A 25,495-nucleotide genomic window follows, 5' to 3' on the forward strand; every position below is an offset into this window, starting at 1 on the left:
ATGTGGACGCTAGTGCTGCTGGCTGTCTGCCTCGCCCCTACGTATGGGGCGGCGGTTGGGGCAAAACCGGATAGCCCGGAGAAAGAATCATATGTTGGGTGCGTAGTTTTCTTTACTTGTTTTCTGAAACGCATGGCACATTCGAATGATGACAGTATTTTTTCAGTTTATGTCAATAATTATTTCTCAAATGTACATGTCCACAATAAGCAATACTTTGAAAATAATATCTACCAGTTAAAAAGATCAACTGTTTTCATCTACACTACTGCTCAAAACCACTTACCTCTTTATCACGATACAGTTACGGAAACGCGCTGCAGCGTGTTTGAGGAATTATTTTATTGAATCGCTGTGGTAGCGCAAAAGTGTCGCGAAAAGTTCGGCAAAAAGAGGTATGTTCTTGTGAACAGTAGTGTATGTAAAGATCTCATATTGAAGCTCGCAATGTCCATTTGACCAATGATCTTCGAAAATTGTTAAAACTGTGATTTAGTTATTTTAAAAGATAATGAACAGATCATTTATACAATATGGTATTAATTTATAAACTGACAGTCACAAGTAAGTATACACTAGAAAATTGATTTGATCAAAATTATATATATCAGAACGTACTAGGTTTAAAATAGTTGTCGACCAACTGCACACTTAAAGTGAGGTGAGGTGAAATGGGGTTTTACGTCACGTCCAAGATTATTGCACTTATATAGCGACATGCATGCACGTGTATGTGTGTGTGTGGCTGCTTGTGCTAGTCCGGACTGATGCCGATTTATAGTGCTAGCTCACTGAGATACCATGCCGCAGTTTAACACGAACACCCACTCAGACATAGTATACTAACTCCGAGCCGACCAGTCCTTGTTTAGCACCTTAATGCCGAGCGCCAGACAGGGTAACAACAAGTACCATCTTTTAACGTCTTTTGGTATGACGCGGCCGGGAATCGAACCCCGGACCTTCCGCTCTCCGGGCGGACGCTCTACGCAAACTTAAGGTCTTAAACACAACTTTGATAACTGTATCAAATACATCAGCATCGAACAACCATTCTTCTTTGTTTCATTTTTAGCCTTCATCAAATATAGGTGTATACTTTCTTTTGCGTCCTGTGAAGATCTGGGTTAGAATTGGTCTTCAGCAACCCATGCTTGGGATCGGGTGGTCAGGGTCGCTGACTTGGTTGATACATATTATCGTATCCCAATTGCGTTGATCGATGCACACACCAATCACTAGATTGTCTGGTCCAGGGTCGATTATTAGCTCACTGGGTCGGAAGGACCCAGGTGAGCTAATGCCATACCATGGCGTCCGTCCGTTGTCCGTCCGTCTTCCGTACGTAAACAATTCTTTTTCTGAACCACTAATTGGAAATAAACGAAATTTGACTGGAAGCATCCCTAGGTGGTGGGGATTCAAGATTGTACAAATGGTGGGGCTGACCCCCAAAGGGGCTGAGGAGCTGGGCAAAATAGGGGTAATTTGGCCATATTGCTTTAAACTAATTCTTCTCTGGAACTAAGAAATAGATATCAACCATATTTGGTTGGAAGCATCCCTAGGTGATGGGGATTCAAAATGGTGGGGCTGACCCCCAAAGGGGCTGAGGAGCTGGGCAAAATAGGGGTAATTTGGCCATATTGCTTTAAACGAATTCTTCTCTGGAACTAAGAAATAGATATCAACCATATTTGGTTGGAAGCATTCTTGGGTGGTGAGGATTCAAAATTGTTCAAATGGATGGCCTGACCTGAGGGGCGGTGCCAAAGAGGGGTAATTTGGCGATATTGCGTTACACGACTTCCATTCTCGAACTATGAGATGAGATTATCCAATGGTGGGGATTCAAATTGGAGAAATGGAGGGGCTCAACCCTACCCCCACCCCCGCGGACTAAGGGGCGGGGCTAAAAAGAGTTTATAACTTTGACACAGTTAAGATCCCCACCGTATAACCATGTGTACAATTGAGAGTATAATGAGAGGAATGCACATGTGCTACCAGGGCTGGCCCTTCTGTTCATCTGTCCGGCATTCCCAAAGGAGTCAAACATGCAAACCGATATTATCCCCCACCCTATAATAAACAGATGCATTGCATACATTTGTTTGTTATGAAGAGAATAATACCTTTAATATGATTTATCCTGGATCATAACATGGAAACGGTTCAGGTCTTTATGCTAATTTTGTATCTAGAGAAATACACGTTCGAGCTGTCAGATTTGCCATCCACCCATTTTAAATGCTGAGTCACAATTACGAAATATTTGCAGTATTATAAATGTGTACAATGCAAATGTATATTTTGTCATGATTGCGTAAATATCCAGGTGAGCGATACAGGCCCTATGGGCCTCTTGTTTACAGACCGCCGTCATATAGCTGTATAATTGCTGAGTGCGGCGTTGAACAACAAACAAATATATTCTGTTTCTTTCCCGGCAGATTATTTTATTCGTGATTTGCTTCAGCCATCGCCTGGTCGGCGTGACGCCCACAAACAAAGAGCAGGTTGAGTTCCTGCACGAGCTGGGTGAGACCGGCCACCTTGGGGTAAGAGTGAGTGAGTGAGTGAGTATGGGTTTACGCCGCTTTTAGCAATATTCCAGCAACATCACGGCGGGGGACACCAGAAATGGGCTTCACACATTGAGCCTATGTTGGGAATCGAACCCGTGTCTTCAGCGTGGCGAGCGAACGCTTTAACCACTAGGCTACCAGACCTTCCCTCCTTTGGGTAAGAGGGCACGGGTGGCCCAGTCGTCTAAGGCGCCACGATTCGCTATGCAGAGTTGCGTCCCTTGGGCACGCCAGAAACCTATGATTGTGGGTTCGAATCCCGGTTCGCCCCGATTATGTTTCTAGGTTTGTCAGCACCATACCCGTGCTCGTGGGTTTCACCGAAGTGGTAAACGTCTTGACCTGCATCATTTCGGGCTTTCCTCCCACATTAAGCTGACACGCCGTCATATAACTGGAATATTGTTAGAAGCGGCGTTAAACCCAACTCACTCACTCACTCACTCCTTCTCCACAACAGGCAACAGTTTGTGCCACAAGAATCGAGGGGGTCACAGATGGCCCAGTGGTCGCATCGCCAGATATTGTCATGCAGAGTTTCGTTCCGCTTATCAAGCTAAATTTTTATATGGTCTTTTCCATCCTAGGAACGAAAAAAGATTTGGAATAGAGATTTGGCTTCAAGGATATCTTGTGTGTTTGTTTATTGGTCGCTTAAAGCCGCACTCAGCAATATTACATATATTTGACGGCGGTCTGTAAATAATCGCGTCTTGACCAATCGATCCAATGATTGATATCATGAGCATCGACTTACGCAATTGGAATACGATGACATGCATCAACCAAGTCTGCGAGCCTTTCAGTATTGATCCTTATACTGTTATCAAGCAAGGGTAATGGTATAAGGCGTTTTACAGTATGAAAGAAGTCCATAAATTGTGTCTACTTTGTCACCGATATATAGCTGACCGATCATCGCAACGTCTGTCAAACGGTAAGATCTCGCAAAATACCGCGCTATATATAGTCCGGTTGGGACAAGAATTATAACTTTTGCATTATACAAACGTATTTTCTTACTAAATGTATTACAAAATGAGGTTGTCATGATGAATGTGGACAGTCATTTTTCGAGTCATATTTTGAGGGATAAAGATGTAGGATTCTCCACGAGGTACAGTGTTATGTGGCTTTGACTTTCAGTTGGATTTTTGGCTGGACCCAATGCTGGACCACGAGACACGGGTCCGTGTGCCTCCTAACGTGTACGCCAGGTTTGTGGACCTGCTGACCCAGGCTGGACTAACCCACGTCGTAGTCGTAGAGGACGTACAAGGGTAAGTGTGTTGTATATGTGTAGTGGTAGAGGATGTACAAGAGTAAGTGTGTTGTATATATGTAGTGGTGGAAGATGTACACGAGTAAGTATGTTGTATATATGTAGTGGTAGAAGATGTACACGAGTAAGTGTGTTGTATATATGTAGTGGTAGAAGATGTACAAGAGTAAGTATGTTGTATATATATGTAGTGGTAGAAGATGTACACGAGTAAGTATGTTGTATATGTGTAGTGGTATAAGATGTACAAGAGTAAGTGTGTTGAATATATGTAGTGGTAGAGGATGTACAAGAGTAAGTGTGTTGTTTCTATGTAATGGTAGAAGATGTACAAGAGTAAGTATGTTGTATATATGTAGTGGTAGAAGATGTACGAGAGTAAGTATGTTGTATATATGTAGTGGTAGAAGATGTACGTGAGTAAGTGTGTTGTATATATGTAGTGGTAGGAGATGTACAAGAGTAAGTATGTTGTATGTATGTAGTGGTAGAAGATGTACAAGTGTAAGTATGTTGTATATATGCAGTGGTAGAAGATGTACAAGAGTAAGTGTGTTGTTTATATGTAGTGGTAGGAGATGTACACGAGTAAGTATATTGTATATATGTAGTGATAGAAGATGTGCACAAGTAAATATGTTGTATATATGTAGTGGTAGAAGATGTACGAGAGTAAGTATGTTGTATATATGTAGTGGTAGAAGATGTACGTGAGTAAGTGTGTTGTATATATGTAGTGGTAGGAGATGTACAAGAGTAAGTATATTGTATATATGTAGTGGTAGAAGATGTACAAGAGTAAGTATGTTGTATATATGCAGTGGTAGAAGATGTACAAGAGTAAGTGTGTTGTTTATATGTAGTGGTAGGAGATGTACACGAGTAAGTATATTGTATATATGTAGTGATAGAAGATGTGCACAAATAAATATGTTGTATATATGTAGTGGTAGAAGATGTACAAGAGTAAGTGTGTTGTATATATGTAGTGGTAGAAGATGTACAAGAGTAAGTATGTTGTATATATGTAGTGGTAGAAGATGTACAATAGTAAGTATGTTGTATATATGTAGTGGTAGAAGATGTACAAGAGTAAGTGTGTTGTATATATGCAGTGGTAGAAGATGTACAAGAGTAAGTGTGTTGTTTATATGTAGTGGTAGGAGATGTACACGAGTAAGTATATTGTATATATGTAGTGATAGAAGATGTACACAAGTAAATATGTTGTATATATGTAGTGGTAGAAGATGTACAAGAGTAAGTATGTTGTATATATGTAATGGTAGGAGATTGCACGATTAGGTATGTTGTATATATGTAGTGGTAGAAGATTACACGAGTAAGTATGTTGTATATATGTAATGGTAGGAGATTACACGATTAGGTATGTTGTATATATATATAGTGGTAGGAGATTACACGAGTAAGTAGGTTGTATATATATAGTGGTAGGAGATTACACGAGTAAGTATGTTGTATATATGTAATGGTAGGAGATTGCACGATTAGGTATGTTGTATATATGTAGTGGTAGAAGATGTACAAGAGTAAGTATGTTGTATATATATAATGGTAGGAGATTACACGAGTAAGTATGTTGTATATATGTAATGGTAGGAGATTACACGATTAGGTATGTTGTATATATGTAGTGGTAGAAGATGTACAAGAGTAAGTACGTTGTATATATATAGTGGTAGAAGATGTACAAGAGTAAGTATGTTGTATATATGTAGTGGTAGAAGATGTACACGAGTAAGTATATTGTATATATATAGTGGTAGAAGATGTACACGAGTAAGTATGTTGTATATATGTAGTGGTAGAAGATGTACAACAGTAAGTATGTTGTATATATGTAGTGGTAGAAGATGTACAACAGTAAGTATGTTGTATATATGTAGTGGTAGAAGATGTACAACAGTAAGTATGTTGTATATATGTAGTGGTAGAAGATGTACACGAGTAAGTATATTGTATATAAGTAGTGGTAGAAGATGTACGTGAGTAAGTGTTTTGTATATGTGTAGTGGTAGGAGATGTTCAAGAGTAAGTATGTTGTATATATGTAGTGGTAGAAGATGTACAAGAGTAAGTGTGTTGTATATGTGTAGTGGTAGAAGATGTACACGAGTAAGTATGTTGTATATATGTAGTGGTAGGAGATGTACAAGAGTAAGTGTGTTGTATATATGTAGTGGTAGAAGATGTACAAGAGTAAGTATGTTGTATATATGTAGTGGTAGAAGATGTACGAGAGTAAGTATGTTGTATGTATGTAGTGGTAGAAGATGTACACGAGTAAGTATGTTGTATATATGTAGTGGTAGAAGATGTACAAGAGTAAGTATGTTGTATATATGTAGTGGTAGAAGATGTACAAGAGTAAGTATGTTGTATATATGTAGTGGTAGGAGATGTACATGAGTAAGTATATTGTATATATGTAGTAGTGGAAGATGTACAAGACTAAGTATGTTGTATATGTGTAGAGACAAAAACCCAACACGTGATCCTGCTACAACTGAAAATGCGAGTTGGCAACAAAAGTTGCATTATGGATGTGCATGTTGTTTTCAGATTGATCGACAACCCACCGGAGCTGGGACAGTATGACATGAGCACATACAACTTTGTCTCGGGGATAGCAGATCACACCAAATACCACCAGCTCTCACAGGTTCGACATGTTTCCTTCTCATGCCACGTGTCTAAGCTATTGAACAAGCCAATGTGTGTAGTCCATGTTTCCTTCTCATGCCACGTGTCTAAGCTACTGAACAAGCCTATGTGAGTAATCCATGTTTCCTTCTCATGCCACGCGTCTGAGCTACTAAACAAGCCCATGTGTGTAATCATCTCTAAATTGTGGGTTTAAAAGCTGTTGAGATTCACATCAACATCTAAGGATTTTCAAAACAGAAAGCAGCTCTACAATATTTTATGCATTTTGTAGGTGAGGGAAAATGGGGTTTAACGTCGCGGTCAAAATTATTTCACTTACATGGGGACATGCACGTCCAGTTTCATAGTGCTAGCCACTAAGATGCCAGAGGCGGATAATCCCATTGTCGAGGAATCACTCGGGAAAAGAACCTGTAGTTTTAATATAAAACACATTTCCGTCGAATATGGTGTGCTGCTCCTTATTGTAGGACATTTATGTAGTTCGCTGTCCTGTCACCGCTATGTTTGTAATGGAAGCTCAGTTAAACGATGCGTGTGTCTGCTTATGGTCCTAAGGAATATTGCCGATTTTATAATGCTTTCCCCAGCTGAACATAGATACCCCACTCAGACCCAGTTTACTGGCTCCAAGCTTACCAGTCGTTGTTTTACGCCCTTAACGCTGAGCGCCAGGCAGGGTATCAACAAGTACCATCTTGAAACGTCTGTTGGTATGACACGATCGGGAATCGAACAACTGACAGTGGGCTCTCCAGGCAGACGCTCTATTAACTACGCCACTAAGGCGGTGCATGGGGTAGAAACAGCCTTGACAGTTCTCTGTACATCAAATAGAGTCAATCACCGCAGTATTTTATGCATCTCGCAGAATCAAGTATAATGGCCATTTTCGATGCATGCAGTTCTCTGTACAAAGAGTGGCCCGTGAAGATCCGGGGTAGAATAGGTCTTCAGCAACCCATGCTTGCCGTAAAAGGTGACAATGCTTGTCGTAAAATGCGACTAACGGGATCGGGTGGTCAGGCTCGCTGACTTGGTTGATGCATGTCATCGATCCAAATGGCGTGGGTCGATGCTCATGACATTAATCACTGGATTGTCTGGTCCAGACTCGATTATTTACAGACCGCCGTCATATAGCTGGAACATTGCTGAGTGCGGCGTTAAACAACCAACCAAACAACTGTACAACGAGTAGAACTGACTTTGGCAGTATTCTATGGAACACCAGCAGCAGTGATGCTATATACAGATGCACCTACACGTTTCCTTGTTTTCAGATCAATACCTACATAACCGGATTTGCCAACAGCTTCACTGGAGTGACTGCATCCTCCTTACCTCACAACACATACGAAGGCAGGAGCACCAGGTATCTCGAGGTAGGTGGTTCGCGTCCGCATCCTCCTTACCTCACAATACATATGAAGGCAGGAGCACCAGGTATCTCGAGGTAAGTGGTTCACGTCCTCCTTACCTCACAATACATATAAAGGCAGGAGCACCAGGTATCTCCAGGTAGGTGGTTCGCGTCCTCCTTACCTCACAACACATACGAAGGGAGGAGCACCAGGTATCTCGAGGTAGGTGGTCCGCATCCTCCTTGCCTCACAACACATATGAAGGCAGGAACACCAGGTATCTCGAGGTAGGTGGTTCACGTCCACATCCTCCTTACCTGACAACACATACGAAGGCAGGAGCACCAGGTATCTCGAGGTAGGTGGTTCGCGTCTGCATCCTCCTTACCTCACAATACATATGAAGGCAGGAGCACCAGGTATCTCGAGGTAAGTGGTTCACGTCCTCCTTACCTCACAATACATATAAAGGCAGGAGCACCAGGTATCTCCAGGTAGGTGGTTCGCGTCCTCCTTACCTCACAACACATACGAAGGGAGGAGCACCAGGTATCTCGAGGTAGGTGGTCCGCATCCTCCTTGCCTCACAACACATATGAAGGCAGGAACACCAGGTATCTCGAGGTAGGTGGTTCACGTCCACATCCTCCTTACCTGACAACACATACGAAGGCAGGAGCACCAGGTATCTCGAGGTAGGTGGTCCTCACAATACATAGGAAGACAGGAGCACCAGGTATCTCCAGGTAGGTGGTTCACGTCCACATCCTCCTTACCTCACTACACATACGAAGGCAGGAGCACCAGGTATCTCGAGGTAGGTGGTCCGCATCCTTCTACCTCACAACACATACGAAGGCAGGAGCACCAGGTATCTCGAGGTAGGTGGTCCGTATCCTCCTTACCTCACAACACATACGAAGGCGGGGGCACCAGGTATCTCGAGGTAGGTGGTTCACGTCCACATCCTCTTTACCTCACAACACATACGATGGCAGGAGCACTAGATATATCCAGGTAGGTGGTCCGCATCCTCCTTACCTCACAACACATACGAAGGCAGGAGCACCAGGTATCTCGAAATAGGTGGTCCGCACCCTCCTTATCTCACAACACATACGAAGGCAGGAGCACCAGATATATCCAGGTAGGTGGTCCGCATCCTCCTTACCTCACAACACATACGAAGGCAGGAGCACCAGGTATCTCGAAATAGGTGGTCCGCACCCTCCTTATCTCACAACACATACGAAGGCAGGAGCACCAGGTATCTCGAGGTAGGTGGTCCGCATCCTCCTGACCTCTCAAGAAAATGCAGTCCTTACTGGACACCTGTGAAGAAGCCTATATGTTATGGATTCCAAATACACGATCCTGTATTTGTTATGAACTTAAACGTGCAAGAATGTTAATTGACTTAATTGAAAACAAAACAGATAAGGTAATTATCAATGCATAAAAGTTTGATCATTTTGATTTAATAGGAATGAAAAGAATACGTATGAATGTACCTCATATGAAGTTGACCGACTCTCCATCATTCTCGGGGCCTCTTGTTTGGTATCTCCAGGGCTCACTTGCACAAAGGGATCTTAGCACTACAACTATTGTAAGCCTATGTTAAAGTATGGGAGTTACGATCATCTTAGCGCTAAGATTGCAGATCACTTGGCACGGATTAGGAGAGTGTCAGTATTTGCTACATGCAGACATTGTGGGTGTACAGAAGGGGGAGGCTTTATATCCTTTAGGAGGTTCTAGGTGAGTTTGATTGGCGAGGGCTACTGGGCTGAGTATAGAGAAAGCTGAAGGCAAACTCGTAGATGAGCTGTGGTGAACCTTTTCAGGTCTGACTGTGCCATGACCATCCGACCCCTCTCCAACATTTTAATATGTATGATAACAACAATAACAATAATGATAATAATGCCGACGACTATGATGATATCATCCTTGTTATATCTTCTTGCAGATAACTGGTGGAAGCAGTTCGAACAAGAAGCGGATTGTCATCGAGGCTGGGATACATGCCAGAGAATGGATCACACCTGCATCCATGCTGTATTTTGTTGATAGGGTAACACATAACTATTGTAAACCATTTCCTGAGACTCATTGTGGTTATCCTACATCAAGACTCAAAGCAAGAGTAGTATGTGAGTACGGTTTTACGCCGCTTTTAGCAATATTCCAGAAATATCACGGCGGGGGACACCAGAAATGGGCTTCACACATTTTACCCATTTCGGGAATCGAATCCGGGTCTTCGGCGTGACGAGCGAACGCTTTAACCACTAGGCTACCCGACCGCCTCTCAAAGCTAGAGTAAATTTGGAAATGTCCTATATGATGAGGTATATGAAAGCCAAATACAAATCTTTAAAATGAATATGCCCATCATGCTGAGTAACGCCGCGAATAGCTACAAAATTCCTGATGCTGTGTTAAGCAATATTCACTCATCCACTCACTCATGCTGAGTTATTTCAAAGCCCTAAACAATTCTTCAAAATGAAAATGTCCTTCATGCTGAGTTATATTTCAAAGCCCCTCAACAAATCTTTAAAGTGAATATGCCCTTCATACTGAGTTACATCAAAGCCCCTAAACAAATCTTTAAAATGAAAATGTCCTTCATGCTGATTTATATCAAAGCCCCTCAACAAATCTTAAAATGAATATGCCCTTAATACTGAGTTACATCAAAGCCCATCAACAAATCTTTAAAATTAAAATGTCGTTCATGCTGAGTTATATCAAAGTCCTAAACAAATCTATAAAATGAATATGCCCTTCATACTGAGTAACATCAAAGCCCTAAACAAATCTTAAAAATGAATATGCCCTTCATACTGAGTTACATCAAAGCCTCTCAACAATTTTTTAAAATGAAAATGTCCTTCATGATGAGTTATATCAAAGCCCCTCAACAAATCTTTAATATGAAAATGTCCTTCATGATGAGTTATATCAAAGCCCCTCAACAAATCTTTAAAATGAATATGCCCTTCATTCTGAGTTATATCAAAGCCCTAAACAAATTTTAAAAATTAAAATGTCCTTCATGCTGAGTTATATCAAAACTCGAAACAAATCTTTAATATGAAAATGTCCTTCATACTGAGTTGTATCAAAGCCCTAAACAAATCTTTAATATGAAAATGTCCCTCATGATGAGTTATATCAAAGCCCCTCAACAAATCTTTAAAATGAATATGCCCTTCATACTGAGTTATATCAAAGCCCTAAACAAATTTTAAAAATTAAAATGTCCTTCATGCTGAGTTATATCAAAACTCGAAACAAATCTTTAATATGAAAATGTCCTTCATGATGAGTTATATCAAAGCCCCTCAACAAATCTTTAATATGAAAATGTCCTTCATGATGAGTTATATCAAAGCCCTTCAACAAATCTTTAAAATGAATATGCCCTTCATACTGAGTTTTTCCAAGCCCTAAACAAATTTTAAAAATTAAAATGTCGTTCACGCTGAGTTATATCAAAACTCGAAACAAATCTTTAATATGAAAATGACCTTCATACTGAGTTGTATCAAAGTTCTAAACAAATCTTTAATATGAAAATGTCCTTCATGATTAGTTATATCAAAGCCCCTCAACAAATCTTTAAAATGAATATGCCCTTTATACTGAGTTACATCAAAGCCCCTCAACAAATCTTTAAAATGAAAATGTCATTCATGCTGAGTTATATCAAAGCCCTAAACAAATCTTTAAACTGAAAATGTCCTTCATACTGAGTTATATCAAAGCCCCTGAACAAATCTTTAAAATGAATATGCCCTTCATTCTGAGTTATATCAAAGCCCTAAACAAATTTTAAAAATTAAAATGTCCTTCATGCTGAGTTATATCAAAACTCGAAACAAATCTTTAATATGAAAATGTCCTTCATACTGAGTTGTATCAAAGCTATAAACAAATCTTTAATATGAAAATGTCCCTCATGATGAGTTATATCAAAGCCCCTCAACAAATCTTTAAAATGAATATGCCCTTCATACTGAGTTATATCAAAGCCCCTCAACAAATCTTTAAAATGAATATGCCCTTCATACTGAGTTTTTCCAAGCCCTAAACAAATTTTAAAAATTAAAATGTCGTTCATGCTGAGTTATATCAAAACTCGAAACAAATCTTTAATATGAAAATGACCTTCATACTGAGTTGTATCAAAGTTCTAAACAAATCTTTAATATGAAAATGTCCTTCATGATTAGTTATATCAAAGCCCCTAAACAAATCTTTAAAATGAATATGCCCTTTATACTGAGTTACATCAAAGCCCCTCAACAAATCTTTAAAATGAAAATGTCATTCATGCTGAGTTATATCAAAGCCCTAAACAAATCTTTAAAATGAAAATGTCCTTCATACTGAGTTATATCAAAGCCCCTGAACAAATCTTTAAAATGAATATGCCCTTCATTCTGAGTTATATCAAAGCCCTAAACAAATTTTTAAAATTAAAATGTCCTTCATGCTGAGTTGTATCAAAGCTATAAACAAATCTTTAATATGAAAATGTCCTTCATGATGAGTTATATCAAAGCCCCTCAACAAATCTTTAAAATGAATATGCCCTTCATACTGAGTTATATCAAAGCCCTAAACAAATTTTAAAAATTAAAATGTCCTTCATGCTGAGTTATATCAAAACTCGAAACAAATCTTTAATATGAAAATGTCCTTCATACTGAGTTGTATCAAAGCTCTAAACAAATCTTTAATATGAAAATGTCCTTCATGATGAGTTATATCAAAGCTATAAACAAATCTTTAATATGAAAATGTCCTTCATGATGAGTTATATCAAAGCCCTTCAACAAATCTTTAAAATGAATATGCCCTTCATACTGAGTTATATCAAAGCCCTAAACAAATTTTAAAAATTAAAATGTCCTTCATGCTGAGTTATATCAAAACTCGAAACAAATCTTTAATATGAAAATGTCCTTCATACTGAGTTGTATCAAAGCTCTAAACAAATCTTTAATATGAAAATGTCCTTCATGATGAGTTATATCAAAGCCCCTCAACAAATCTTTAAAATGAATATGCCCTTCATACTGAGTTACATCAAAGCCCCTCAACAAATCTTTAAAATGAAAATGTCCTTCATACTGAGTTGTATCAAAGCCCTAAACGAATCTGTAAAATGAAAATGTCCTTCATACTCATTTATATCAAAGCCCCAAACGAATCTTTAAAATTAAAATGTCCTTCATACTGAGTTATATCAAAACTCGAAACATCGGGTGAATAATCATTCATATACTCCGAAACGTTGTGTTCCTCCTAATCAAGAAGTTGACACCCATAAATTCTCTTCCTTATGCAGAACTGATGTTTTGACGTTCCATTACAGATGCTTCACGAACGCTCTAACCCCGGAAGCCAGGCAGAATTCCTTTACAACAACTTCGAATGGTACATTGTTCCTGTCACCAACCCTGACGGATATTCCTACACACACACCAATGTAAGTACATCGTCACTACCCCTGGCTCCACCCTGAAGGGACCGCCTACGTGGTCTGGTGGTAGAGCGTCCGCCCGGAGAGTGGAAGGTCCGGAGTTCGGTCCCCGTCCGCGTCCTACCGAAAGACGTTAAAAAATGGTACTTGTTGTTACCCTGTCTGGCGCTCGGCATTAAGGAGCTAAAACAAAGACTGGTCGGCTCGGAGTCAGTATACTGTGTCTGAGTGGGGTATTGATGTGAAACTGCGGCATGGTATGTCAGTGAGCTAGCACTATAAATCGGCATCAGTCTGGACTAGTACCAGCAGCCATACACACCCACATGTACATGCACGTCGCTATATAAGTGCAATAATCTTGAACGAGACGTTAAACCCCCTTTCACCTCACCTCCACCCTGACGGATATTCCTAAACACACACCATGTAGGTACATTGTCACTGCCCGAAGTCTCCACCCTGATGGGGTTACAAATAAATGTGACAAAACCCTTTCCATGTTCAGAAGAAATCAGCGCCAAAAGTAGACTCAAATGCCCGATCCCAACTGCATTGTCAGTCGTGTTTAGGAACATATATGTTATTACAAGAATAATTTTCAAAAATGAAACAGTAATGTATCGAATTTTCTGTAAAAAACATCATCTACTTTTATGTCGGTCCATTTTTACAGAGTCGGCTTTGGAGGAAGAACCGAAACATCTGCTCTGGCACCAGCAGTCGGGGAATTGACCTGAACCGCAATTTTGACGCCAACTTCGGAGGTAGCTGGAAAAAAACAATTTCGTATCGCAAATGATGTCATTTGAAAGGGTCTATGAATGTGTTCCCATTCATTGCGGTTCATCTGCCTGCCTTTGACGAGACGCAGTGTCTTGCCTGAGTTCTGGTAGCCTTTGACGAGACACAGCGTCTTGTCTGAGTTCTGGTAGCCTTTGACGAGACACAGCGTCTTGTCTGAGTTCTGGTAGCCTTTGACGAGACACAGCGTCTTGTCTGAGTTCTGGTAGCCTTTGACGAGACACAGCGTCTTGTCTGAGTTCTGGTAGCCTTTGACGAGACACAGCATCTTGTCTGAGTTCTGATAGCCTTTGATGAGACACAGCATCTTTTCTGTGTTCTGAAAGCCTTTGACGAGACACAGCGTCTTGTCTGTGTTCTGATAGCCTTTGACGAGACACAGCATCTTGTTTCAGTTCTGGTAGCCTTTGATAAGACACAGCGTCTTGTCTGAGTTCTGGTAGCCTTTGACGAGACACAGCGTCTTGTCTGAGTTCTGATAGCCTTTGATGAGACACAGCATCTTTTCTGTGTTCTGATAGCCTTTGACGAGACACAGCGTCTTGTCTGAGTTCTGATAGCCTTTGACGAGACACAGCGTCTTGTCTGAATTCTGATAGCCTTTGACGAGACGCAGCGTCTGGAGTTTTGAGTTATAGAGGTCTAAAGTATAGAAGACTTTAATTTTGTCCGTACAGGATTCCGTTCGTCAGGCAGCTGTTGATAGAACAGTTCCTGAATCTCAGCTTCTTCTCAGTGGCGTAAAGACGGGACACGCACTGGGTAGTTGTCTGTCTGTGTGTTCGGTGAAATCAGGAGAATCTGTTGATTCTATTTCCCGAATCTAAAGAGGCGGGTGATTTGTCTGATTTATTCGGAGCGGTGGGGTAGCCTAGTGGTTCGCTCGTCACACTGAAGGCCCGGGTTCGATTCCCGACATGGGTACAATGTGTGAAGCCCGCCGTGATATTTCTGGAATATTGCTAAAAGCGGCGTAAAACCACAGTCACTCACTCACTCCGATTTATACTATGTTATGGTTGATATATATTTGCTTTGCAACTTTCTATAATTACTGACTGCAACAACAACAGCGTGACGTCAAAATAGTGGTTCAATAATCAGGCGGTAGAGCGCATTCCGGACAGCGGAAGGTCAGGGGTTCGATCCCCGGTCGTGTTGTACCAAAAGACGTTCAAAGATGTACTGGCTCCCGGCATTAAGGGGCTAATACAAGAACTGGTCGGCTCGGAGTCAGTGTACTGTGTCATGGTATTCATGTTAAACTGCGGCATGGTATCTCCGTACTTGTAATGGTACTTGTTGTTACCCTGTCTTGCGCTCGGCATTAAGGGGCTAAAACAAGAACTGGTCGGCTCGGAGTCAGTATACTGTGTTTGAGTGTGGGGGGGGGGGGGACATTCATGTTAAACTGGGGCTTGGTATCTCAGTGAGCTAGCACTATAAATCTGCATCAGTCCGCTATAAACGTGCAATAATCTTGAACGCGACATTTAACCCCATTTTACCTGACCTGACCTGACCTGACCCGACCCGACCCGACCTAAACTGACATGACCTAACTCGACCTGACCTGTCCTGACCTGTCCCGACCCGACCCGACCCCACCCGACCCCACCCCACCCCACCTCACCTCACCTCACCTCACCTCACCTCACCTTACCTCACCTCACCTCACCTCACCTGATGTGTTCTTCAGGCGGTGGTTCTTCTGGCAGCTGTGCATCAGACACATATCGAGGCCCCAGCGCCTTCTCTGAGGCGGAGAGTCGCAACATGCGTGACCTGGTCAGCTCCATCAAGGCGACAAAGGGCGCCATCTCCGCCTACATCTCCGTCCACTGCTACTCTCAGTATCTGCTGACGCCCTACGGATACGCCTACAACACTGTTCCAGCTAACGATGCTGAAATTGTGAGTAGTCAAGTAGCTATAATTTTCTTATTAATCTTCAGGCGTATCATCGACCCATGAAGATCCGGTTATGAATAGGTCTTCAGCACCCTTGATAGCCGTGAGAAGCAAAAATGCTCGCTTGCCTGGTTAATGCATGTCATCATATCCCAGTTTCGTGGATCGATGGCCACAATACACTTATGGTCAAATATGTACATGATCAACAAGACCCGTGACGATCCGGGGTCTTCAGCAACCCATGCTTGCCATAAAAGGCTTGTCGTAAGAGGCGACTAACGGGATTGAGTGGTCAGGCTCGCTGACTTGGTTGATGCATGTCATCGTATCCCAATTGCGTGGGTCGATGCTCATGATGTCAATCACTGGATTGTCTGGTCCAGACTCGAGTATGTACAGATCGCCGTCATATAGCTGGAATATTGTCGAGTGCGGTGTTAAACAACAAACAAACAATCAAATCAGACAGCTAGTGGGACTTCTCCCAAGATGCGCTTCCTTGCCATACCCACCAAGAACTTTTCGGAAAATGTGAAGACTCCCAAACACTGCAGCCTTCTGCTTTACCCAGATTATCAGAAGGGCTGTCGCCACCAAATAGCTTGAGTGAGTGAGTATGGTTTTACGCCGCTTTTAGCAATAATCCAGCAGTAACACGGCGGGGGACACCAGAAATAGGCTTCACACATTGTTCCCATGACGGGAATCGAACCCGGGTCTTCGGCGTGACGAGCGAACGTTTCAACCACTAGACTACCCGACCGTCCCCATGTAGTTTGAATATTGCCGAGTTCGGCAAAAAACAAACAAACAAACAAATTAGCAGCACAGCGGTGTTTAGTTTAGTATAACTCCACAAACGCAAAAACATGTTGAAGCTAATTCTTTGACATACATACAACAATAATAATTTCAAAGACTTCATATTTAATCGGCGGCAGGGTGGCCCAGTCGTCTAAGGCGCCGCGATTCGCTGTGTAGAGTTGCGTCCCTTGGGCACGCCAGAAACCTATGATTGTGGGTTCCTATCCCGGTTCGCCCCGATTATGTTTCTAGCTTTGTCAGCACCATACCCGTGCTCGTGGGTTTCACCGAAGTGGTAAACGTCGGAGACCTGCATCATTTCGTGCTTTCCTCCCACATTAAGCTGACACGCCGTGATATAACTGGAATACTGTTAAAAGCGGCGTTAAACCCAACTCACTCACTCACTCATGATGAAGACATCGACAGGAAATGAATGACAATGTTAAAAAATTTGAATTTCAAAATTAAATCCTCATATATATACAGCAGTTAAAGAAACGATTGCGATGTTTCTTTCGTTTTTGAGGGGCGGTTGGGTAGCCTAGTGGTTCAAGCGTTCGTTCGTCACGCGAGAGGCCCAATTCGATTCCCCACATGGGTACAATGTCTGAAGCCCATTTCTGGTGCCCCCCGCCGTGATATTGCTGGAATATTGCTAAAGGCGGCGTAAAACCATACTCATTCACTCTTTCGTTTTGAATTAAGATGTTGCCAAGCTCACCTGGTCTTAGTTTTTTTGTGTGTACTCAAAAAGCGTTTGAATCTTGGAGTGAGAGAGTTAGTATGGTTTTTTTTTCAGCAAAAACACTGGGGACACCAGAAATAGGCTTCACACATTGTACCCATCTCGGGAATAGAACCCGGGTCTTCGGCGTGACGAGCTACGCTTTAACCACTAGGCTACCCGACCGCCCCTTGAATCTTGGAAGCCACGTCACTATCATCATGACTAATTATCAATATTAATAACATTGTCTACAGGTAAACCTAGTCTACAGGTAACCTAATGTATGATGATTGAGTTTTTCTATCATTATTTAAATGACTTCGCAGAGACGGATCACAAACTTGGCCCGAACAGCCATCTTGAATCGCCCCGACGGGAAAAGTTATGTCGTCGGCACTCCAGCTGAGATTTTGTGTAAGTAATGTGTCGTCTTTAAACATCTTGAGATGTGTCGTAATGGTCCTCGTCATCACATCACTCTCTTTATTAACAGTAAAGTTTCACGTGTTTTGAGAAAGTTAATACTGTTATAGACGTTTGTAAAACTCTCTCCAAAGTACGTGCGACATCGATGCGTTTGCGACGAAAGCCTATTGGGGTCAAAATTGAAATATGGAAAAGACACGAAAAGAAATTCGTTATAACGGAAAAAATTTCGTTATTACGGAAATAATTTTGTTATAACGGAAAAAAGATTTGTTAATATGAAAATTAATTTGTTATTGCGAAAGAAAGATTCGTTATTACATAAAAAAAATTCGTTATTACAAAAATAAATTCGTGATGGCGGAAAAAAGATTCGTTATTACGGAAATAATTTCGTTATTACGGAGTAAGGAAAAATATTCTTTATTACGAAAAACAGATTCGTTATAACAAAATTATTTCCGTAATAAGGAATCTTTTTTTCCGTTATAACGAATTTATTTTCGTAAAAACGAATCTTTTTTCTTAATATCGAATCTTTTTTTCCCGTTATAACGAGATTATTTCCGTAATAACGATTTTTTTCTCCGTTATAAAGAATTTCTTTTCGTTTCCTTTCCATCTTTCAATTTTGACCTCAGTAGGGTTTCGGAGTTTGCTCCCAACGTTGTAGGGAATTCATACACAAGATACACCCAGTACTGTCAGTGTGTAGTCTCGTCCCTTTGCCGTGCTGTGATCCTTGCTCTCCCCGTGTGGTCGTGTTGCTTTGGAATTTGCCCAGGCGTCTAAGGGGCCGCAACTTACTGTGCAGTGTTGCCGTCAAGCGTCCCAGTACTCCTTGATTACGGGTTCGAATCCCGGTTCGCCCAGATTATATTTCTAGGTTTCTCAGCTTCTTCCCCGTTTTCGTTGGTGTCACCGACATCGGGCCTGGGTCGTCGACGTGAACGCTTTATCCGCTAGGCTACATCACCGCCCTGACGTCATTTGAAGCAGCTGAAGAGGCAATAAAACTACTTCCGTGGAAAAGTCACAAAACATGCCATTACATCACCCATGTCGATTCTCTGTAGGTGTAGGGGGCACGGGTGGCCCAGTCGTCTAAGGCGCCGCGATTCTCTGTGCAGAGTTGCGACCCTTGGACACGCCAGAAACCTATGATTGTGGGTTCGAATCCCGGTTCGCCCCGATTATGTTTCTAGGTTTGTCAGCACCTTCCCCGTTTTCGTAGGTGTCACCGTGTTTAACGTCTAAGGCCAGAATACTTTCGGGTTTTCCTCCCACATTAAGCTGGCACGCCGTAATGTAACTGGAATACTGTTCCAACAGGCGTTAAACCAAATGACTCACGCTGTCTTCAATGTGGCCATGGCCTTGCATTTTAAGTATTTAACCTGTGACATTTGTCTGTATTCAGCATACGAAACAGCCATTGACACTGGAACCGTTGGGTTCTTATTAAAATGTAACCATATTATAAAATCTATTGATGACAATTAGTCTGTTTGCTTTGAAAATTTGATGAAATTTGTTATACGGTAAACTACGGTTATAACAAACTCAAAGGGATCACTAATTTTAGTTCGTAATAACCGTAGTTCGTTATAAGCATATATACAGCATATTTACATCAAATGGCCGGGCATCAGTAGATGTTTTAGTGATAGTTGGTGTTTGTGGTTTGACTATTCCCTTTTCGCCCGTGATCGTTTGCGTTATTAATTCGACGTTCATATCTGAATTTATACCTGTTTTCCGTTCGTCAGGCAGCTGTTGATAGAACAGTTCCTGAATCTCAGCTTCTTCTCAGTGGCGTAAAGACGGGACACGCACTGGGTAGTTGTCTGTCTGTGTGTTCGGTGAAATCAGGAGAATCTGTTGATTCTATTTCCCGAATCTAAAGAGGCGGGTGATTTGTCTGATTTATTCGGGGCGGTGGGGTAGCCTAGTGGTTCGCTCGTCACACTGAAGGCCCATCTTTCAATTTTGACCTCAGTAGGGTTTCGGAGTTTGCTCCCAACGTTGTAGGGAATTCATACACAAGATACACCCAGTACTGTCAGTGTGTAGTCTCGTCCCTTTGCCGTGCTGTGATCCTTGCTCTCCCCGTGTGGTCGTGTTGCTTTGGAATTTGCCCAGGCGTCTAAGGGGCCGCAACTTACTGTGCAGTGTTGCCGTCAAGCGTCCCAGTACTCCTTGATTACGGGTTCGAATCCCGGTTCGCCCAGATTATATTTCTAGGTTTCTCAGCTTCTTCCCCGTTTTCGTTGGTGTCACCGACATCGGGCCTGGGTCGTCGACGTGAACGCTTTATCCGCTAGGCTACATCACCGCCCTGACGTCATTTGAAGCAGCTGAAGAGGCAATAAAACTACTTCCGTGGAAAAGTCACAAAACATGCCATTACATCACCCATGTCGATTCTCTGTAGGTGTAGGGGGCACGGGTGGCCCAGTCGTCTAAGGCGCCGCGATTCTCTGTGCAGAGTTGCGACCCTTGGACACGCCAGAAACCTATGATTGTGGGTTCGAATCCCGGTTCGCCCCGATTATGTTTCTAGGTTTGTCAGCACCTTCCCCGTTTTCGTAGGTGTCACCGTGTTTAACGTCTAAGGCCAGAATACTTTCGGGTTTTCCTCCCACATTAAGCTGGCACGCCGTAATGTAACTGGAATACTGTTCCAACAGGCGTTAAACCAAATGACTCACGCTGTCTTCAATGTGGCCATGGCCTTGCATTTTAAGTATTTAACCTGTGACATTTGTCTGTATTCAGCATACGAAACAGCCATTGACACTGGAACCGTTGGGTTCTTATTAAAATGTAACCATATTATAAAATCTATTGATGACAATTAGTCTGTTTGCTTTGAAAATTTGATGAAATTTGTTATACGGTAAACTACGGTTATAACAAACTCAAAGGGATCACTAATTTTAGTTCGTAATAACCGTAGTTCGTTATAAGCATATATACAGCATATTTACATCAAATGGCCGGGCATCAGTAGATGTTTTAGTGATAGTTGGTGTTTGTGGTTTGACTATTCCCTTTTCGCCCGTGATCGTTTGCGTTATTAATTCGACGTTCATATCTGAATTTATACCTGTTTTCCGTTCGTCAGGCAGCTGTTGATAGAACAGTTCCTGAATCTCAGCTTCTTCTCAGTGGCGTAAAGACGGGACACGCACTGGGTAGTTGTCTGTCTGTGTGTTCGGTGAAATCAGGAGAATCTGTTGATTCTATTTCCCGAATCTAAAGAGGCGGGTGATTTGTCTGATTTATTCGGGGCGGTGGGGTAGCCTAGTGGTTCGCTCGTCACACTGAAGGCCCATCTTTCAATTTTGACCTCAGTAGGGTTTCGGAGTTTGCTCCCAACGTTGTAGGGAATTCATACACAAGATACACCCAGTACTGTCAGTGTGTAGTCTCGTCCCTTTGCCGTGCTGTGATCCTTGCTCTCCCCGTGTGGTCGTGTTGCTTTGGAATTTGCCCAGGCGTCTAAGGGGCCGCAACTTACTGTGCAGTGTTGCCGTCAAGCGTCCCAGTACTCCTTGATTACGGGTTCGAATCCCGGTTCGCCCAGATTATATTTCTAGGTTTCTCAGCTTCTTCCCCGTTTTCGTTGGTGTCACCGACATCGGGCCTGGGTCGTCGACGTGAACGCTTTATCCGCTAGGCTACATCACCGCCCTGACGTCATTTGAAGCAGCTGAAGAGGCAATAAAACTACTTCCGTGGAAAAGTCACAAAACATGCCATTACATCACCCATGTCGATTCTCTGTAGGTGTAGGGGGCACGGGTGGCCCAGTCGTCTAAGGCGCCGCGATTCTCTGTGCAGAGTTGCGACCCTTGGACACGCCAGAAACCTATGATTGTGGGTTCGAATCCCGGTTCGCCCCGATTATGTTTCTAGGTTTGTCAGCACCTTCCCCGTTTTCGTAGGTGTCACCGTGTTTAACGTCTAAGGCCAGAATACTTTCGGGTTTTCCTCCCACATTAAGCTGGCACGCCGTAATGTAACTGGAATACTGTTCCAACAGGCGTTAAACCAAATGACTCACGCTGTCTTCAATGTGGCCATGGCCTTGCATTTTAAGTATTTAACCTGTGACATTTGTCTGTATTCAGCATACGAAACAGCCATTGACACTGGAACCGTTGGGTTCTTATTAAAATGTAACCATATTATAAAATCTATTGATGACAATTAGTCTGTTTGCTTTGAAAATTTGATGAAATTTGTTATACGGTAAACTACGGTTATAACAAACTCAAAGGGATCACTAATTTTAGTTCGTAATAACCGTAGTTCGTTATAAGCATATATACAGCATATTTACATCAAATGGCCGGGCATCAGTAGATGTTTTAGTGATAGTTGGTGTTTGTGGTTTGACTATTCCCTTTTCGCCCGTGATCGTTTGCGTTATTAATTCGACGTTCATATCTGAATTTATACCTGTTTTCCGTTCGTCAGGCAGCTGTTGATAGAACAGTTCCTGAATCTCAGCTTCTTCTCAGTGGCGTAAAGACGGGACACGCACTGGGTAGTTGTCTGTCTGTGTGTTCGGTGAAATCAGGAGAATCTGTTGATTCTATTTCCCGAATCTAAAGAGGCGGGTGATTTGTCTGATTTATTCGGGGCGGTGGGGTAGCCTAGTGGTTCGCTCGTCACACTGAAGGCCCATCTTTCAATTTTGACCTCAGTAGGGTTTCGGAGTTTGCTCCCAACGTTGTAGGGAATTCATACACAAGATACACCCAGTACTGTCAGTGTGTAGTCTCGTCCCTTTGCCGTGCTGTGATCCTTGCTCTCCCCGTGTGGTCGTGTTGCTTTGGAATTTGCCCAGGCGTCTAAGGGGCCGCAACTTACTGTGCAGTGTTGCCGTCAAGCGTCCCAGTACTCCTTGATTACGGGTTCGAATCCCGGTTCGCCCAGATTATATTTCTAGGTTTCTCAGCTTCTTCCCCGTTTTCGTTGGTGTCACCGACATCGGGCCTGGGTCGTCGACGTGAACGCTTTATCCGCTAGGCTACATCACCGCCCTGACGTCATTTGAAGCAGCTGAAGAGGCAATAAAACTACTTCCGTGGAAAAGTCACAAAACATGCCATTACATCACCCATGTCGATTCTCTGTAGGTGTAGGGGGCACGGGTGGCCCAGTCGTCTAAGGCGCCGCGATTCTCTGTGCAGAGTTGCGACCCTTGGACACGCCAGAAACCTATGATTGTGGGTTCGAATCCCGGTTCGCCCCGATTATGTTTCTAGGTTTGTCAGCACCTTCCCCGTTTTCGTAGGTGTCACCGTGTTTAACGTCTAAGGCCAGAATACTTTCGGGTTTTCCTCCCACATTAAGCTGGCACGCCGTAATGTAACTGGAATACTGTTCCAACAGGCGTTAAACCAAATGACTCACGCTGTCTTCAATGTGGCCATGGCCTTGCATTTTAAGTATTTAACCTGTGACATTTGTCTGTATTCAGCATACGAAACAGCCATTGACACTGGAACCGTTGGGTTCTTATTAAAATGTAACCATATTATAAAATCTATTGATGACAATTAGTCTGTTTGCTTTGAAAATTTGATGAAATTTGTTATACGGTAAACTACGGTTATAACAAACTCAAAGGGATCACTAATTTTAGTTCGTAATAACCGTAGTTCGTTATAAGCATATATACAGCATATTTACATCAAATGGCCGGGGCCCCTGAGAGGGTATGTAAGACCACGTCTTTCAAAGTATGTTTATTTCTGACACTTTTTTAATAGTAGTATATAAGTTCGTTTAATCTGATTAAATTTGTCATTAATCGCCAACAGCTGAAGGGATGATGTTAATCCGGCTGGGGTCCATGCAGGTAGCAAAAGTACTGTAAGTCCCCATGGACCCTAGCATGGTGATCTACCTTCAGCTGCTGGCGATCTGAAGCCCTTTTATATATTGTACTGTTCATTTAGTGATATCGTTTTATGCTAGTTTTAAACATTAATCTGTGATATTCTAGTAATTTTACTGTCCATCGATTACAGGTTTTATTTAGTTTAAATGTATGTATTAAAAATGTATAACTTCTCGTCACGATGTGGCTGAAATATTGCCGATGTGACGTAAAACAAACTCACTCACTCACCCATATGGCCGGGACTAGAAAATAAGTTCGGTATATCCGTCAGTTCGTTATAAGCGTGTTCGTCATAAACGTAGTTTACAGTATGTTTAGTTGTAGGATTCAAGATGTACACTCAGTTTGGTTCTATTTGAAATACAGTAAAATGTGACCATGTCGCGACCAAGCTAATGATCTTTAATGGCACACTTGGCATATTACTCCAAGACGTTGCCAAACTGATGCAGCTGAACTATGTCGTGGAAGTGTCTCCTTATGATAAAATTTATTTTGTATAAATCATCAGATTTAGTGTTTTTAGTCCTCAATATTTGGCTACAAATATTCGAATGTCAATTTTATAGATACTTTAAACTGTCGACTACATATCCAGGTGAGCTACAGTGCCATCGCACTATTTGTATGTATGATTTGCTCTCTTCTATCTGTGACTGAGCCTTTTCAGATACATGTTAACTCGCCAACTGAGCCGTGAAGATCCGGGGTAGAATAGGTCTTCAGCAACCCACGTTTGCTGTAAGAGGCGACTATGCTTGTCGTTAGAGGCGACTAACGGGATCAGGTGGTCAGGCTCGCAGACTTTGTTGTTACATGTTATCGTATCCCAATTGCGTGGATCGATGTTCATGATGTCAATCACTGGGTTGTCTGGTTCAGACTCGATTATTTACAGACCGCCGTCATATAGCTGGAATATTGCTAAGAGCGGCGTTAAACAACAAACACACAAACAAACAAACAAACAATAACTCGCCCACTAAAGTTTGTATCTCGTGTCATTCAGACGTTGCATCGGGAATCTCCGCCGATTGGGCCAGGCTCCGAGAAGAGATTCCATACACTATGACCTATGAACTCCGACCTTCTGCAGGGACCAGCAACGGGTTCGTCCTTCCGACAAGCGAGATAATCCCGACTGGAGACGAGGTGTGGGCCTCGCTGTTTGCCATCGCGTCGGAACTCTAGATGAATTCCGACAGCCTATTTCATTTCTGTCCAACTATTTACCTAAGTTGGCGGTAATTTCCTCATGATGGTTAATGCATAGATTCGCGTATGAACCCGACAAGAACCATTCTTGTTGTTTAATTCCAGTGTACAAACATAAATATAAAAGTTTAGTTAAGTATTATTTGTAGTTTTTTTTAACTTCATTCATGAAGACTGTAGTTCAATTACGTCATGCGTATGACACGGACGAGGTCTTTGTGTCCTTTGTAAATAAAACGTTTTAAATACTAGTTTTTCCA

The 25,495-nt window shown here is 42.1% G+C and overlaps 1 protein-coding gene across 1 annotated transcript; it reads left to right on the plus strand.

Annotated features, from left to right (window-relative positions):
- Positions 1–25,211, plus strand: LOC139460505 (zinc carboxypeptidase-like). The gene is made up of 11 exons (XM_071241978.1): positions 1–98; positions 2,480–2,561; positions 3,735–3,868; positions 6,454–6,553; positions 7,842–7,943; positions 9,895–9,999; positions 13,315–13,428; positions 14,099–14,189; positions 15,926–16,140; positions 18,001–18,088; positions 25,030–25,211. Exons 1-11 carry the CDS (start codon positions 1–3, stop codon positions 25,209–25,211), a joined length of 1,311 nt encoding a protein of 436 aa, XP_071098079.1.
- The last annotated feature ends 284 nt before the right edge of the window (positions 25,212–25,495 follow it).

The sequence above is a fragment of the Haliotis cracherodii genome, unplaced genomic scaffold (assembly GCF_022045235.1).
Source record: "Haliotis cracherodii isolate W230 unplaced genomic scaffold, xgHalCrac1.p SCAF_14, whole genome shotgun sequence".
Taxonomy (NCBI): Eukaryota; Metazoa; Mollusca; class Gastropoda; order Lepetellida; family Haliotidae; genus Haliotis; species Haliotis cracherodii.

Excerpts from the sequence above, each read along its gene's own strand:
- LOC139460505 (XM_071241978.1), top strand. The coding sequence starts at position 1 with ATGTGGACGCTAGTGCTGCTGGCTGTCTGCCTCGCCCCTACGTATGGG. Across the intron at positions 16,141-18,000 it reads CAGCTAACGATGCTGAAATT|AGACGGATCACAAACTTGGC; the intron begins GTGAGTAGTCAA and ends ATGACTTCGCAG. Across the intron at positions 18,089-25,029 it reads CACTCCAGCTGAGATTTTGT|ACGTTGCATCGGGAATCTCC; the intron begins GTAAGTAATGTG and ends CGTGTCATTCAG.